Below are 17849 nucleotides of genomic sequence, written 5' to 3' on the forward strand. Positions count from 1 at the left end.
CTTCTGCACATCAGTGCTGTAATGTGTGGTTATTTGAAATACTGTCATCCTCCTGTCAACCTGAATCAGTCTGGCTATTCTTCTCTGAACTCTCTCATTAACAAGGCGTTTTTCACCCACAGAATTGCCATGCTTTGTTTTTTCACCATTCCACCTCATCTGGCACCAACAATTATTCCAAGATCAAAGTCACTTAGATCACATTTCTTCCCTATTTTGATGTCTAGTCTGAACCTCTTGACCATGTCTGCATGCTTTTAGACATTGAGTTGCTACCACGTGGATTGGCTGTTTAGATGTTTGCCTTAACTAGTTGTACGATGTACCTAATAAAGTGGCCACTAAGGGTACATCGAGTAGAAAGCCATCATGTATCTACACTTTATATGAACACACCAGAAACAAGTCTGTACCATTTAGGCTAATACACTTGTCTGATAAATGTTTGTCTGCTTTATTAACTACGACAGATCTCTTCCCCCAGTGTTGCCTGGTGTTGCCAAGGATCTACTCCTCAGTGTCACATTATGCACACTCTGCTTTAGCAACATCATCCAAAAACACAACATTACCTTCCAGGTATTCAAAAATGTTCAGCTCTGCAGAGCCACCGACAGCCTTGGTATTATAAGCAACCACAAGCTAACACTGTCAACAGCAACCAGCCTCATCTGGTTTTTAGAGTGAGATGCTTGTGTTAAACACCTAAAACTTAATATTTTTCCAGGACATTCTCCAAATAAAGACTGATCACTTTTTAAAAATTACTATTTACAAACAGAAAGACAAACTGCAAGTTTCTTAATAATTATAACTGAATGTGATGCAAGGCCAAGAGCTTAGGTGTGATCTTTACTCTAGCCTTAGGTCTCACATCATCAGGTTCAGGAACAGTTATTAACTTCAACCATTATGCTCCTGAATCAGAGTGGATAACTTCACTCACTCCAACACTGAACACTTTTGAGGACTCCAACTCATTTTCTCAATATTATTTCTTTTTTTTATTATTACTTTGGTTTCTTTCTCCTTTTTGTATTTGCATATTTTGTTGTCTTGCACATTGGCTGTTGGCTCATCTTTGTACAATTCTTCATTGATCCTCATGTGCTTCTTTGTATCTACTGTGAATGCCCGCAAGAAAATTAATCTCTTGGTAGTATATGATGAGATATATTTTTATATATATATATACACACACACACACACACACTTTGATAATAAATTTACTTTGAACTTTTGAACAGTATAGTTAGCATTATTGTAGGACAAAACTGGTTTCTTTACAGCAACTTTTAATTCAGTAACTTGCCCAAGGGGCATCTGGGATGAAGCCAATAGAACCATAACATTGACTCCAAGGGGGAATACAATGATGGATGAGTATCATTTAAAAATCTCAGCATTGAGTAAGAGGAAAATCAGAAATAAGCTGCAGATGTTGACAATTAAGATAAAAACAGAAAATGTTGGAAATACTCAGTAGGCCAGCCGACATCTGTGGGTAGAAAATAATTCACCAAAATGTTAGTTATTGCTTTTTTTGCAGATGTAGCCTGACCTTCTGAGCATTGAGGAGTTTCAATTATCTCAGCATATGAGATTGAACACTGATTTGAGACTTAACCAAACAAGGAAAATTAAACACTTACTATCTTCACCTGGACAAGGCATGCCTGGCCGTTCTGGGATGCAGGGAAACACTATGGAGAGGAACATCCAGTTAGGATCAAGTAGACATACCCTATTTGACTTTCAACAACACAACTGAGTACTGCACATGATTCACAGGTAACAGGAGTAATACATTATATAATAGAAAGTGTAATTAACTTTGTAATCAACTCCAAGCCTGATAAAATTTCAGAAGCTGAACCTACTCCCCACCATCGAACACATCGAGGTCCCACACCATTCAGGTCATGGTCTCTTCTTGCTGTTGCCATCAGGAGGTGGTACAGGAGCCTCAGGACCTACAGGAACAGTTACTAACCTTCAACCATCAGACTCTTGAACCAGAGGGGATAACTTCAAATACCCCAACACTAAACTGATTTCAAAAACAATGGACTCACTTGCAAACATTGTACAACATGTGTTCTTGATATTTATTATTTTTGATGTTCTTTTTGTATTTGAACAGTTTGTTGTCTATTGCACAATGGTTGTCTGTCCTTCTCTGTTGTGTATGGTTTTTCATTGATTCTTTTGTGTTTCTTTGTATTTATTGTGAATGCCCACAAGAAAATTAACCTCAGGGTGACATATATGTATTTTGGAAACAAATTTACTTTGAACTACTACACCTTCAACTCGTTAACATAATTCACCGGAGCTTATTCAGTGATGTTGGAGGAATCTGTATGATAGCACCAAATTCTGATACAATTTAAGTACGAAACAGGCGCAGCGAGAAACACAACAAAGCAACCCAATCAGCACAATCTTCCCTTCCTTATTTCCCTGTAGCTCTGCAATATTCCCATAAGCCCTACTCCCAGTTCTTTTGCCACGTACCTACCAGCACGCGGGGTGTGGGAGGAAACACACACATTCACAGGAAGTGCAAAAGCTGCCCTTCTCAGGCTGTTCCTACAGTGCCCAGAAAAAGTATTCATCGCCCTTGGAAGTTTCCATGTTTTATTGTTTGACAACATTTAATCAGTGTCAAAAAAAAGCCAAATTAAATCCACTGTGAATCAATGTTGCAAAACAATAAAATATGAAAGCTTCCAAGGGGACGAATCCTTTTTAGAGGCCCATTTGCTCACAAAATTGAATTGAATTGACTTTATTTCTTACATCCTTCACACATAAGGAAAAATCTTTATGTTACGTCTCCGTCTAAACGTGCAACATGTAATCACAGTAATTTATAATAAATAGAAAAGTCAATGTAAGATAGAAATGCACTCAAATCAGCGCGAGATAATTATTCTGATGGCCTGGTGGAAGTAGCTGTCCCAGAGCCTGTTGGTCCTTTTGCTTTTATGCTGCGGTACCTTTTTACAGATGGTAGCAGCTGGAATAGATTGGGGTTGGGGTGATTCGGGTCCTGAATGATCCTTTCTTCACACCTGTCTTTGTAAATGTCCTGAATCATGGGACATTACCTCCGCTGGGGAACACAGTAATATGGAGAACGCTAAGCTTCTATTAGGCTGCGTCCAAATAATTTCAAGGAATAAATTTACAGCACCCAATTTTGCCTCTCATGTTTACATAACACTAATGTAGAAAGAAACATAGAAAACCTACAGCACAATACAGGCCTTTCGGCCCACAAGGTTGTGCTGAACATGTCCCTACCTTAGAAATTACTAGGCTTACCCATATCCCTCTATTTTTCTAAGCTCCATGTACCTATTCAAAAGTCTCTTAAAAGACCCTATCGTATCTGCCTCCACCACTGTTGCCAGCAGCCCATTCCACACACACACCACTCTCTGCATAAAAAACTTACCCCTGACATCTCCTCTGTACCTACTCCCAAGCACCTTAAACCTGTGCACTCTTGTGACAGCCATTTCAGCCCTGGGAAAAAGCCTCTGACCATCCACATGATCAATGCCTCTCATCATCTTATACACCTTTATCAGGTCACCTCTCATCCTCCATCGCTCCAAGGAGAAAAGGCTGAGTTCACTCAACCTGATTTCATAAGGCATGCTCCCCAATCCAGGGAACATCTTTGTAAATCTCCTCTGCACCCTTTCTATGGTTTCCACATCCTTCCTGTAGTGAGGTGACCAGAACTGAGCACAGTACTCCAAGTGGGGTCTGACAAGTCCTATATAGCTGCAACATGACCTCTCGGCTCCTAAATTCAATTCCACGATTGATGAAGTCCAATACACCATATGCCTTCTTAATTACAGAGTCAACTTGTTTGTGCAGCTGCTTTGAGCGTCCTCTGGACTCGGACCCCAAGATCACTCTGATCCTCCACACTGCCAACAGTCTTACCATTAATACTATATTCTGCCATCATATTTGACCTACCAAAATGAACAACTTCAGACTTATCTGGGTTGAACTCCATCTGCCACTTCTCAGCCCAGTTTTGCATCTTATCAATGTCCCGCTGCAACCTCTGACAGCTCTCCATGCTATCCACAACACCCCCAACCTTTGTGTCATCAGCAAACTTACTAACCCATCCCTCCACTTCCTCATCCAGGTCATTTATAAAAATTTCAAAGAGTAACGGTCCCAGAAAAGATCCCTGAGGCACACTACTGGTCATCGACCTCCATGCAGAATATGACCCGTCTACAACCACTCTTTGCCTTCTGTGGACAAGCCCGTTCTGGATCCATAAAGCAATGTCCCCTTGGATCCCATGCCTCCTTACTTTCTCAATAAACCTTGCATGGGGTACCTTATCAAATGCCTTGCTGAAATCCATATACACTACATCTACTGCTCTGCCTTCATCAATGTGTTTAGTCACATCCTCAAAAAATTCAATCAGGCTCATAAGGCATGACCTGCCCTTGACAAAGCCATGCTGACTATTCCTAATCATATTATACCTCTCAACATGTTCATAAATCCTGCCTCTCAGGATCTTCTCCATCAACTTACCAACTACTGAAGTAAGACTCACTGGTCTATAATTTCCTGGAAGAACTTTTATATTTCATTGGAATAATTGCACTTCCTATTACACAATGTGCTTGTGACTATAATACTTTGGTCACAGTGGATTACTGAAATAATCAAGATTATCCTGTACAGATGGTAATGTGCTTTTTTTTTACTAAATAGTGCTACCCCCTAACAGGTGGGAAGACAGAGGTCCTCAAAAAGAAACCGCGAAACTGTGGCAGTAAAACTTCTGTAAATAAAATTGGATCAGACAGTAAGCTATAAAATAGAGGAATAAGAAACTCATCAAGTAATAACAGAATACCTTTTTAAAAAAGTTACAACAGAAATACTGCATTGTCATTACTTCTTTCCTTGTTCAATCTACTCAGAAGGGAAGCAGACTAATAAAATTCAATTAATTTATTACATTTTCTTCCATGCCTTTTATAAATGCTTCAATCCCTAAAAATTCAAAACTTCCTGAAAGAGAATAAATGTAACATTTTTATCTAATTAGCCCAGTTGCAGTTGCCCACATTGCTTGTTCCAGCAGGATCACAGTATGAATCAAACAAAAACTATGGAATTCACTCCCTAAGTGATAGTTGTAAAAATAATTTAACAATTGAAAGAAACAGGCTAGGTAATCAATGGAATGCATTATTCTTGACCATGCACTACCTTTCCTGAATGAGATTTGATAGTGGTATATAGAATTATGAGGGGTATAGATAGGGTAAATCCAGGCAGGGTTTTTCCCACTGAGGTTGGGTGGGACTACAATTAAAGATCATCAGTTAAGGATGAAAGGTAAAAAGATTAAGGGGAACATGACGTGAAGCTTCTTCACTAAGAGGGTCCTGAATGTGGAAAATGCCAGCGGAAGTTGTGTATGCAAGTTGTACTTAAACATTTCAGGGAGGTTTGGATAGGTACATAGATGGTAGGGGTATGGAAGGCTACGATCCAGGTGCAAGTAGATGAGAGTAGTCAGTTTAAATGGTTCACCATGGATTAGATGGGCTGAAGAGCCTGCTTCTATGCTGTACCTTTCTATAACTAAATCATAACTTCAACTGCAGATCTAGTTTCTCCCTTGAATAAATCTGAAGGCTCATGCAAGCTTGAACCTTCAAATATGAACAAAATTTCAAGTCTTACAATAATAACAAGATCAAATATAGGGATAGATAATAAGAGAGCACTTACGGGATAATATTAGTTTAAAATTCTAAAAGAATTTCAGCTCACCGTGAATGATCAATTCCGAGTCCTTATTCAGCTCATAGAGGCGAAAAGCTTCTTCCAGCTCCAGCTGAGATGAGACAGTACAAGGATCGCCTGTTCAAATGAAAGCAACAAGGTGATTTATGCATTTGAAATATTATAAATACCATTACACTGAATATGCAACATAATGATAAAGAACTATGAATTGCTCCTTAAAGTACAAAATTAAATCACACAGGGCATCACAGTAGCGTAGGGTAACCTACAACAGCTCAGGGTGCTTTAGTCCAGAGCTCAATTCCACCACTGTCTGGAGGGGTTTATACATTCTAGTATCCTCCCACAGTCCAAAGACATACCAGTTAGTAGGTTAATTGGTCATTGTAAATTATCCTGTGATTAGGCTACGGTTAAATAATGGGTTGCTGTGCGGTATGCTTTGTTGGTCTGAAAGGGTCTGTTTAGTGTTGTATTCTAAATAAATAAAAAGTAAATGAAAAATGGGGTGGAGGGTGCAAAGTACACAACTTAGAAAATAGGGATCCAAATTAAATCATTTTAAAGACTCACAATACTGTTATGTACCCCTAGGGTTCATTTTTTCAGTGGACTGCCACTTTAATAAAACGCCGGGAGAATGAGACTGACTTTTGGACACTGTTTGAGGAGAGGGTGAGGGTGAGGAGTTATTTGATGGACAATCGAATGTTATGGTTTCTCTGCAGCTTGTTTACTTTTTACAAGGACGGTCACAGACACACACAGCTCAGTCAAGATGGGTTCGGTCAATGAAAGACACCAGTGAGTCGGTCGCTGGTTTAAACTTTCAATAGCCCAGAAGGGGTGAATTGAGATCAATCCAGAGTATTGATAAATGACTCTCACAAGCTCTGCAACTAGAACAAATTTGCAGGAAGAGAGGAGAGGAGAGGAAGGTTCAAAACAGAAGAAACCTAGTGACAAAGAGATCACCATTTGGACTCTCTCTCCAAGTAGCCCATAAGGGTGAGTTTCTTTCAATTCGGCTACAAAAGTGTGATTGTCACTTCAAGTCAAGTCACTTTTATTGTCATTTCGACCATAACTGCTGGTACAGTACATAGTAAAAATGAGACAACTTTTTCAGGACCATGGTGTTACATGACACAGTACAAAAACTAGACTGAACTGCGTAAAAAAACACAAAGAAAAAAAAACACACAACAACTACACTACACTACAGACCTACCCAGGACTGCATAAAATGCACAGAACAGTGCAGGCATTACAATAAATAATAAACAGGACAATAGGGCAGTAAAGTGTCAGTCCAGGATCTGGGTATTGAGGAGTCTGATAGCTTGGTGGAAGAAACTGTTACATAGTCTGGTCGTGACAGCCCGAATGCCTCGGTGCCTTTTCCCAGAAGGCAGGAAGGAGAAGAGATTGTATGAGGGGTGCGTGGGGTTCTTCATAATGCTGTTTACTTTGCGGATGCAGCGTGTAGTGTAAATGTCCGAGATGGCAGGAAGAGAGACCCCGATGATCTTCTCTGCTGACTTCACTATCCGCTGCAGGGTCTTGCGATCCGGGATGGTGCAATTTCCGAACCAGGCAGTGATGCAGCTGCTCAGGATGCTCTCAATACAATTCCTGTAGAATGTGATGAGGATGGGGGGTGGGAGATGGACTTTCCTCAGCCTTCGCAGAAAGTAGAGATGCTGCTGGGCTTTCTTTGCTATGGAGCTGGTGTTGAGGGACCAGGTGAGATTCTCCGCCAGGTGAACACCAAGAAATTTGGTGCTCTTAACGATCTCTACCAAAGAGCCGTCGATGTTCAGCGGAGAGTGGTCGCTCCGAACTCTCCTGAAGTCAACAACCATCTCTTTTGTTTTGTTCACATTCAGAGACAGGTTGTTGGCTCTGCACCAGTCCGTTAGCCGCTGTAACTCCTCTCTGTAAGCTGACTCGTCGTTCTTGCTGATGAGACCCACCACGATCGTGTCATCGGCGAACTTGATGATGTAGTTCGAGCTGTGTGTTGCAGCACAGTCGTGGGTCAGCAGAGTGAACAGCTGTGGACTGAGCACACAGCCCTGGGGGGGGGCCCCCGTGCTCAGTGCGATCGTGTTGGAGATGCTGCTCCCGATCCGGACTGAGGTCTCCCACAGCACTGGTTTCTCTGGTGAAGGGAAAACCTTTGTGAAATACCACATGTATGTTTACCCTTTGTCTGGGTGTGGTAATTCACTGAAGAAAGGCACCCCTGTGGCAAATCACTGTTGGAGTTATTTCATGTGGAACTGCACAAGTGGCTATCACGTTGTGTGTGATTGGGGTAACCTTGTGGAATCTACCGGTGTGTCGACCCTTGCCTGTGTGGTGGTTCCCTTGAAGATGGTCCCCTTTGTGCTAAACTGCTGTTGGTGATAATCCATACGTGGACTCTGTTTGAGTATCCTGTGGCCACCACTTTGAGATGTCCCGTAGCTGAATTCGGGTGTGGTACCACTTTTGTTGAAAGGATATCCGTTAAAGATCACTGTTGGTGATATTTCTTGTGTGAATGGAACAACTTCGGAGATAAAACCGTCTGCTATTGTTATTTTGTATTGCTGTCGTTGAATCTGTCACAACATTCACCTTTGGATTACAAACATCTTGCATTAATTAACCTGTGTATTTGCACTGAACTTTTCTTACACACCATCGTAAGACTGTATCACTTACCATCTAAACTTGACAAAGTTTTGGGGATTTATATATTTACACCTATATATGCATAACACCGTTAACTCTTGATTTACCTGGTTTAAGTTACTATATGACACAGTTACTAATGTTTTAACAGCAAAACCAGACTCCAGGTGTGTTCTATTGCTGCTGATACTTTTACAGGGTTGCATGTACGTGACAACACAAACAGCAAGAAATTTCCAAACCACTGTACTAACTTTCAAAAGTTGGCATTAATATTGTTCTCCGTTGGAAAATTATTGCAAGTTTAAAAAAAATAAGGTAAGCTTACAACAACTGGATGCTTCCAAGACAAGGCAAGATTGGATATCATGGGGACTATTTTCTCTGCAGAGGCGACGGCTGACGAAAGACCTTATGAGGTGCATGAAAATCATGAGAGCCATAGGCAAAGAATTTTCCCTAGGGTAGGAAAGTTTAAAACTAGTGGACATCCATTTAAGGTTGAGGGGAATGATTTAAAGCAGACCTGAAGAGCAGGTTTTTCTACACAAAGGGTGGAAGATAGGCATAATAAACTGCTAGAGAAAGTGGTAGAGGTGGGTACAATTGCAATGTTTGAAATATATTTGGACAGGTACATGAATAGGGGAAGTTGATTGGTGAAAGAGATAAAGGATTGGAGAAGGGGGAATTTGATAGGGGACGACAGAAGACCATGGAAGCAAGAGAATGGGGAATCAACTTCCCAGCTCTTCACTTCACCACTTTCCCCCCTCCCAGTTTCAACTATTACCTGCCAACTAGTACTTCTTCCTTCCCTCCCCCACCTTCTTATTCTAACTTTGTCCATTCCTTTCCAATCTTGAAGAAAGGTCTCAGCACAAAAGGTCGACTGCTTACACTTTTCAATAGACGCTGCCTGGCCTGCTGAGTTCTTCCAGTATTTTGTACGTATTCCTGTAGCATGATGCTACCTCCACCATAGTTTACAGTTGGGATGGTGTTACTTGACTGAGACACAGTTTTAGATTTATACCACATGTACCACTTAGTGTTGAGGCCAAAAAGTTCCACTTCAGTCTCATCTGACCACAAGATCTTCCACATCTTCACGGTATCTTCTAAACAATGCTTTGCAAAATCTTTACAGACAAATAAATTATTTTTTTTTTTAGTCAGGGCTTTTTCCTTGCCACTCTTCCAAAAATACCAATTTTGTGCAACCTCAGAGATTATGGAGCTGTAAGCTTCATCTCCAGTTGCAGCGACTGACTACTACAGTTCACTTGAAGTGACTGCTGGTGTCAGAGTAGCCTCTCTTAAAGTGCCATGCTTCTTTGGCAACTAAGTTTAGAGGGGTGGCTGACCTAGGCAGGGTGGCTGTAGTTTCACATTTTTTCCACTCTTTCACGATGGACTGCACTGTGCTCCGAGATAGTCTTGTACCCTTCCCTAAGTTTGTGTTTGTTCATTATCACTTCCCTGATCCGCTTTGAATGCTCTTTTGTCTTAATTTTGGTTTGGTGGTCTATTGAAAATCAACTATACCTTACAGAGAGTGTGTATTTATTCTTAATAATTCAGTGAAAACTGGTTATCCACCAACTTTCTACATCAACAAATAAATTGTTGACATGTTTTGGAATTTTTCTTTTGATTTAAGATGCACAATGTTTTGCTCAATAAAACCTATTTCAATGTATTTTAAATTTAGAAAAAGGGACATGTGAAAATAGTTGAGGGAGCTCAGTACTTTTTCAAGGCACTACACTCTCACAATGTATAAGTATCTGTAACCTATTATCTTTGCTTTATATTTCTCTTTTTTTCTCACTATTCATCCAATAATTATTTTTCTTTCTATGTCTAATTCAACTAATTCTAACTACAGAACATCAAGTTCACTAGTTAAGCAACAACATTGTTCAGAACTCGCACCATTCATTTCACCATCTTCTAATCTGGTTAAGGTGATGCAGAGACATTTTCCAAGAATGTTACACCCCAAAACTTCAGTTGATGGAGCTACACTAATTTCCATCTTGTATTGACAATAATTTCTGATGCAAGATATTGCAGAGATGTATAGCACTGGAAAAGTTTACTTGCTACAGAAAGTTCTGCCCAATGTTTCCTAAGCTGTATGCACTTGCAGAAGCTAACCCAATTACCAAATTATTTTATAGGAACTGAAATTGAAGAGCCAGTCCTACCTGGCTGCAACAGTATATTGTTTAATTTGCCAACAATTACACTTTCTTCCTGCTGATGCTGGTTGAAAACTGTCACCTACTTTGGAGTCACCAGAAATTAATATTATCAATAGGTCCTCAGTACTCCCCTGATCAGTGCTCAAACAATGATTCACTTGCAACCAAGAGTGAATAGGACCATAAGACCATAAAACATAGGAGTAGAATTAGACCATTTGGCCTCAGCAAGGACCTGGACCCATCGCAATTTGCCTATCACAATAGGTCAATGGCAGGCGTAATCTCAATGGCTATCCATGCAGCTTTAGACAACCTAGACAACACAAACACCTATGTCAGGATGCTGTTCATCGACTATAGCTCACAGCATTTAATACCATCATTCCCACAATCCTGACAGAGAAGTTGCAGAATCTGGGCCTCTGTACCTCCCTCTGCAATTGGATTGACTTCCTAACTGGAAGACCACAATCTGTACGGATTGATGATAACATATCCTTCTTGCTGACAATCAACACTGGCACACCTCAGGGGTGTGTGCTTAGCCCACTGCCCTACACTCTATATACACATGACTGTGTAGCTATGCATTGCTCAAATAGCATCTATAAATTTGCTGACAATACAACCATTGTTGGTAGAATCTCAGGTGGTGATGAGAGGGCGCACAGGAGAAAGATAAGCCAATTCGTGGAGTGGTGCTGCAGCAACGTCAGTAGGACGAAAAAGCTGATTGTGGACTTCAAGAAGGGTAAGACAAAGGAACACACCAATTCTCATAGAGGGATCAGAAGTGGAGAGAGTGAGCAGTTTCAAGTTCCTGGGTGTCAAGATCTCTGAGGATCTCACCTGATCCCAACATATTGATTTAGTTATACAGAAGGTAAGACAGCGGCTATACTTCATTAGGAGTTTGAAGAGATTTGGTATGTCAACAAATACACTCAAAACACTGACAGGCTGCATCACTGTCTGGTAAGGAGGAGCTAATGCACAGGACCGAAAGAAGCTGCAGAAGTTTGCAAACCTGGTCAGCTCCAGTAGTAACAGTGAGAAAAGGGCATGCCCTGGGTGCTGGAGGTTGGACGCCACCTTTCTGAGACACCACTCTCTGAAGATGTCCTAGGTACTTTCCAACTATAGGAAACATTGTCTCCACATCCACACTATGTAGGCCTTTCAATATTTTATGTTTCAATGAGAATTCCCCCCTCTCATTTTTGAAACTCCAGGCCAGAAGTCATCAAGTGCTCCTCATACATTAATCTTTCATTTCTGGCTCAGTAAGCTGTTTTATAATATATGATTTACTGAGGTTTTAAAATTTGCGACAGTTAAACAATGATGTACAAAGCTCCAATGAAATAAAGCCATCTCTTCAATGCATAAACAAGAGAAAATCTGCAGATGCTGGATGTACAAGCAACATACACAAAATGCTGGAGGAACTCAGCAGGCCAGGCAGCATCTAGGAAAAGAGTATAGTCAACATTTTGGGCCAAAACCCTTCAGTAGGACTGGGGTAAAAAGTTGGAGTAGATTTAAAAGGTTGGGGAGAGAGAAAAACACAGGGGGAAGGATGAAGCAAAGAGCTGAGAAGTTGATTGCTGAAAGAGACAGAAAGCCATTGAAGAAAGAAAAGGGGGGAGGAGCACCAGGGGGAGGCAATGTGCAGGCAAGGAGATAAGGTGAAAGGGGGAAAAGGGGATGGAAAGGGTGAAGGGGGTTGGGGGGCATTACCCGAAGTTTGAGAAATCGCTGTTCATGTCATCAGGTTGGAAGCTACCCTAACGGAATACAAAGTTGTTGTTCCTTCAACCTAAGTGTGGCCTCATCATGACAGTGGAGGAGGCCATGGATGGACATATCAGAATGGGAAGTGGAATTAAAATGGGTGAACTCTAGGAGACCCTGCTTTTTCTGGTGGATGGAGTGTAGGTGTCTGGCGAAGCCATCAATACTGCCCTTAACTGCATAAACACCATCAACGCTGCCCTCAACCGCATAAACACCATCAACGTTGTCCTCAAGCGCATCTCTTCCATTTCGCACATCTGCGCTTCCCCATCCTCCCACCACACTTCCAGGGATAGGGTTCCTCTTCTCCTCACCTACCACCCCGAGTCCTGCACACAATTCTCTGAAACTTTCATCACCTCCAATGGATCCCACCACCAAGCATCTCTTTCTCTCTCTCCCACTCCCTATGGGCAACTTCCTTGTCCATTCATCCCTCTCCACTGATCTCCCTCCTGGGACTTGCAAGCAGAACAAGTGCTACACTTACTCCTAAACCACCCCCCTCACTACCATTTAGGGCCCCAAACAGTCTTTCCAGGTGACATGACACATCACCCGTGAGTGATATACTGTGCTTGGTGCTCCTGGTACGGTCTCCTGTATATCAGCAAGACCTGACGTAGATTGGGAGACCGCTTTGCCAAGCATCTATGCTCCATCCACCAGAAAAAGCGAATTCTCCTGGTGTTCACTATTTTAATTCCACTTCCCAGGCCCATTCCACTGATAATGCCCCCCACTCCCCTCTCTCCATTTCCCATCACCTTTTCCCTCTTTCACCTTATCTCCTTGCCTGCCTATTGCCTCCCTCTGGTGCTCCCCCTCCCCCTTTTCTTTCTTCCATGGCCTTCTGTCTTTTTCCACCAATCAACTTCCCAGCTCTTTGCTTCATCCTTCCCAGTCCAGGTTTCACCTATCACCTTGTGTTTTTCTCTGTCCCTTCCTCCCACCTTTTAAATCTACTCATCAGCTTTTATCTCCAGTCCTGCTAAGGGTTTCAGCCAAAACGTCAACTGTACTCTTTTTCTAGATGCTGCCTGGCCTGCTGAGTTCCTCCAGCATTTTGTGTGTGTCCCTCAATGTATAGCTGACTAACTCAACAAAAAGCAGCTTGTTACATTTTCATGACATTCCATAATGCTTCACAAGCAACTATTTTTATTTTTGTCAATGAAGTAAATGACCATTTTTTTGGTGCTATAGCTAAAGGAAGAACGGTGAACATCAGAAAACAAAACAGAACACAGTGAGGGATAGGTACCAAACATTTGCATATATAATTAGTAAATGGTTCAAAGTAAATTTATTATCAAAGTACATATATGTCAACCGTATACAACCCTGAGATTCACTTTCTTGTGGACATACTTAATAAATCCAAAAACCATAATAGAATCAATGAAAGGTGCTCTGAAGTACCACAAGTTAAGATGACAAAAGAGTGCACAATAATGTGTTACAGTTATGGAGTGTAGTGCAGGTAGGCAATAAAGTGCAAGATCATAATAAGATAGAGGTCAAGAATCCATTTCATCACACTAAGGGACAGTTCAATAGTCTTATAGCAGCAGGAAAGAAGCTGTCAGGCTCTGCCCAATGGGAGAAGAAGAATGGAATGGAAAGAAGGATGGGATGGATGGAAGAGAGAATGTCCAAGGAGGGTGACATCTATGAATATGCTGACTACTTTACAGAGGCAGCAAGAAATGCAGAGTCCATAAGAAGACACTGGCTTCTGTGATACAAACAGCTGTGTCCACAACTCTTTGCAGTTTTGTGGAGTCACGGGCAAAGTAGTTGCCAGACCAAGCTGGGATGCACTCTGATAGAATGGTTTCTTATAAAAATTGGCCAGGGTTAAATAGCCTCCTGAGGTAGAGGCAACAGCGAGCTTTCTTGGTGTTCACTCCGAGAAACATAAAGTTCTCAATCTCTCAACTTCAGCACAATTGATATGTGCGCTGTCCCTCTACTGAAGCTCTTTTGTTTTGCTGACATTGAGGAAATAGTTATTGTTATAATACCACGTCACCAGGCTCTTGATCTCCTCCCTGTAATCTGACTCAAGTTATTTGTGATACAGCTCACTATGGTGGAAACATCGCAAATTTCCAATTCATTTATAGCAGAACCCGGCCAAGAAACCACGAGCAGATTAATGGCTGAGACACAGCCTTGTTGAAAACCAGTTTTAAGCATAACCGTGGCAGAGATGTTGCGATCTATTCTTAATGAATGTTGTCTATTTGTCAACAAGTCAATTGTCCATTTGCATGGAACATGTTGAGTCCCAGGTCTCAGAGTTTAGGGATGAGTTTGCTTGAAATTATAGTATCGAAGAGAGTGCAGTAGTCAACAAACAATAGCCTAAAATATACAGGTGTCTTTACTTGATTATTGTACTTCAAATCCATTTTTCTGCATGTTCACCATATCCTTAAATTCCTTTTATATTTTATAAATCCATTGACCTATTTTAAGTTAGCTCATACAATTCTTCATTCATTGCTATATAAATCTGTAATTTCAACCATTTCATTAAAAATGAGTCCAAGGAATTACAGCAAAGACAGACAAAAACTTCCCTACATAGGAATACTGATAGCCTCAAGATGCCAACAAAGTAGAAGTGCAGCAGAGAGGGTGATTCCAACACAATGAAATAAACGTAACCACTTCAGTGCCATGTGGCAGAAATGTTCATGAAACCACATCACTACATTTAGGGCCATCAGGAATGGGCAATATATGCATTGTCAATTTTGTAATAATGAAAATAAAGACAGAACTGAGACATGAATATACGACCAGACTCCACTGAAATCCCACATCTTCCATGCTTTGTGGGAAACATTGAATAAATTATTTTAAGCTCAGAGCAAGGCAGCAATACCAATTGATGAGTGGTGGATCAATATATCCTTATTTAGGGAAGTTTATTTAATATTCAACACGATAAACATTTGTCTTGGCATATTAACTTGTAAGCAGTTAGCCATCAGGAGAAGCCAGGAGGAATAAAAGTACACCAGATGATTAGCGAATCTTCAACTTATTTTTTAATAAACAAGTTACATTTATCCAAGAAAAACAGTGGAAGATCAAACACGAGGAAATCTGCAGATGCTGGAAATTCAAGCAACACACACAAAATGCTGGTGGAACACAGCAGGCCAGGCAGCATCTATAGGGAGAAGCACTGTTGACGTTTCGAGCCGAGACCCTTCTTCAGGACTAACTGAAAGGAAAGATAGTAAGAGATTTGAAAGCAGGAGGGGGAGGGGGAAATGCGAAATGATAGAAGACCGGAGGGGGTGGGGTGAAGTTGAGAGCTGGAAAGGGGATTGGCAAAAGGGATACAGAGCTGGAGAAGGGAAAGGATCATGGGATGGGAGGCCTAGGGAGAAAGAAAGGGGGAGGGGAACACCAAAGGGAGATGGAGAACAGGCAGAGTGATGGGCAGAAAGAGAGGGTGGGTAGATGCGATAGATGGGATAGATAAAAGAGGGGGGAACAAAATATATCAGGGATGGGGTAAGAAGGGGAGGAGGGGCATTAACGGAAGTTAGAGAAGTCAATGTTCATGCCATCAGGTTGGAGGCTACCCAGCCGGTATAAAAGGTGTTGTTCCTCCAACCTGAGTGTGGCTTCATCTTGACAGTAGAGGAGGACATGGATAGACATATCAGAATGGGAATGGGACCGTGGAATTAAAATGTGTGGCCACTGGGAGATCCTGCTTTCTCTGGCGGACAGAGCGTAGGTGTTCAGCGAAACGGTCTCCCAGTCTGCGTCGGGTCTCACCAATATATAAAAGGCCACACCGGGAGCACCGGATGCAGTATACCACACCAGCCAACTTACAAATCTCCTACTATCTTTCCTTTCAGTTAGTCCTGAAGAAGGGTCTCGGCCCGAAACGTCGACAGTGCTTCTCCTTATAAATGCTGCCTGGCCTGCTGTGTTCCATCAGCATTTTGTGAACAGTGGAAATGCTGATTTTCTTGGCAAGTGCAGGCATAGCAAGAACAAAGCCAAACAGATTCAAGATTAAATATGCATTCTCCCATAACTTGGTTCATTTAATTCAGACATCACCGACCCTGATCGACAGTTCACAGCTTGCATTGCCTGAAGCAAGGCTGGGTTATCATCAGAAATATGCAATTTAGCAAATTGCTTCACTGTAAAATCAACTTTACAGAACCAGGAGAATCATGTATGATCTAGAAAGCTGATCCTACTTTGAAGAAATATATTTACCAGACACTTCACCTCTGACTTGAATTTGATGGCAGAACTGAAATCTACCAAATCCTTTGATAGTGTATTCTATACTTGTCAACAAGAGTACTGTGCAGTTTCATGCCACACCACCGCTTCTTCCCCATAAACTTCAGAATTGGTTACCCAAGAATGGATATACCTACCATCTTAAGGGTCTTGGCCTGAAACATCAGCTCTCTATTACTTTCCATTGTTGCTGCCTGACCTGCTAAGTTCCTCCAGTCGTTTGTGTGTGTTGCTCTGGACTTTCAGCATTTGCAGAATCTCGTGTTAATGCATACACAATTGTAATGGGGGGGGGGGGGGTTTCTTCTTTTTCTTTGTTACTGCGTATGTTAATCAAAATGGCTTCTTTGTTTTGTTAAAAGTAGAAATGCTTCTTTGTTGCGAGAGAGTGCGGAAGCTTGTTTGGGTTAAAACTTACTGATAACGAGAATTGTATTCCTTTGTAAACTAATTAGGATTAATGTTGTTCTTTCTTCTGAGTCTGTAAACTATTGTTGGCGGGTTTTTGGGGAGATCGGCGTGAGGGGGTGAGAGAGAGAGGACGCGATGCTGTAAACTGGGCGAGGACCGGACCCCAAGGGGGGGGGGGGGGGGGTCCGAGGCCAGGAGGTACCCCGAGGAGAGGAGATGAAGCTAGATGTACTTGGTTGACCACTTCAGATGGTCCTGAGCTGCGAGTCGAGGAGTTCGGAGGGGATCGAATGGTGGCCAGAAGACTTCAGTAATTGAGCTCCAATGGTTGTGCACGAAGTGGTTTAGACTTTGATAAGTTTGGCGCCTTTTCTTTATTTTCGTTTCCTTCATCTATACTGTATGGTTATTAATCAGTTATAGTAATCTTTATAAACTGTAATCATTTAATCGCATATGGTGTCCTGTTTGTTCTTTGGCGAGGCGGGGACATCACAGCGCATCCACACAAGCTGATTACCCAGTTTGTTGGGGCCGAAGGCTGCTCCCCCTAGACGAGAACGAGCTGAGCGAGCCTGAGGCGACCCAGGGGGTTACACAATGATCAAACCTGATTCAACCATTGTTACA

General features: G+C 41.7%; 1 protein-coding gene across 1 annotated transcript in view; it reads right to left on the reverse strand.

Annotated features, from left to right (window-relative positions):
- prkci (protein kinase C, iota) overlaps nt 1-17849 on the reverse strand; it is a 140462-nt gene that overhangs the window by 70913 nt on the left and 51700 nt on the right. The window contains exons 3-4 of the mRNA XM_073041654.1: nt 5845-5934; nt 1653-1703 (exon numbers count right to left, since the gene is read on the reverse strand). Of these exons, the coding sequence (XP_072897755.1) occupies nt 1653-1703; nt 5845-5934 (141 nt within the window). The remainder of the gene's footprint in view (nt 1-1652; nt 1704-5844; nt 5935-17849) is intronic.

The sequence above is a fragment of the Hemitrygon akajei genome, chromosome 3, assembly GCF_048418815.1.
Source record: "Hemitrygon akajei chromosome 3, sHemAka1.3, whole genome shotgun sequence".
Classification (NCBI taxonomy): Eukaryota; Metazoa; Chordata; class Chondrichthyes; order Myliobatiformes; family Dasyatidae; genus Hemitrygon; species Hemitrygon akajei.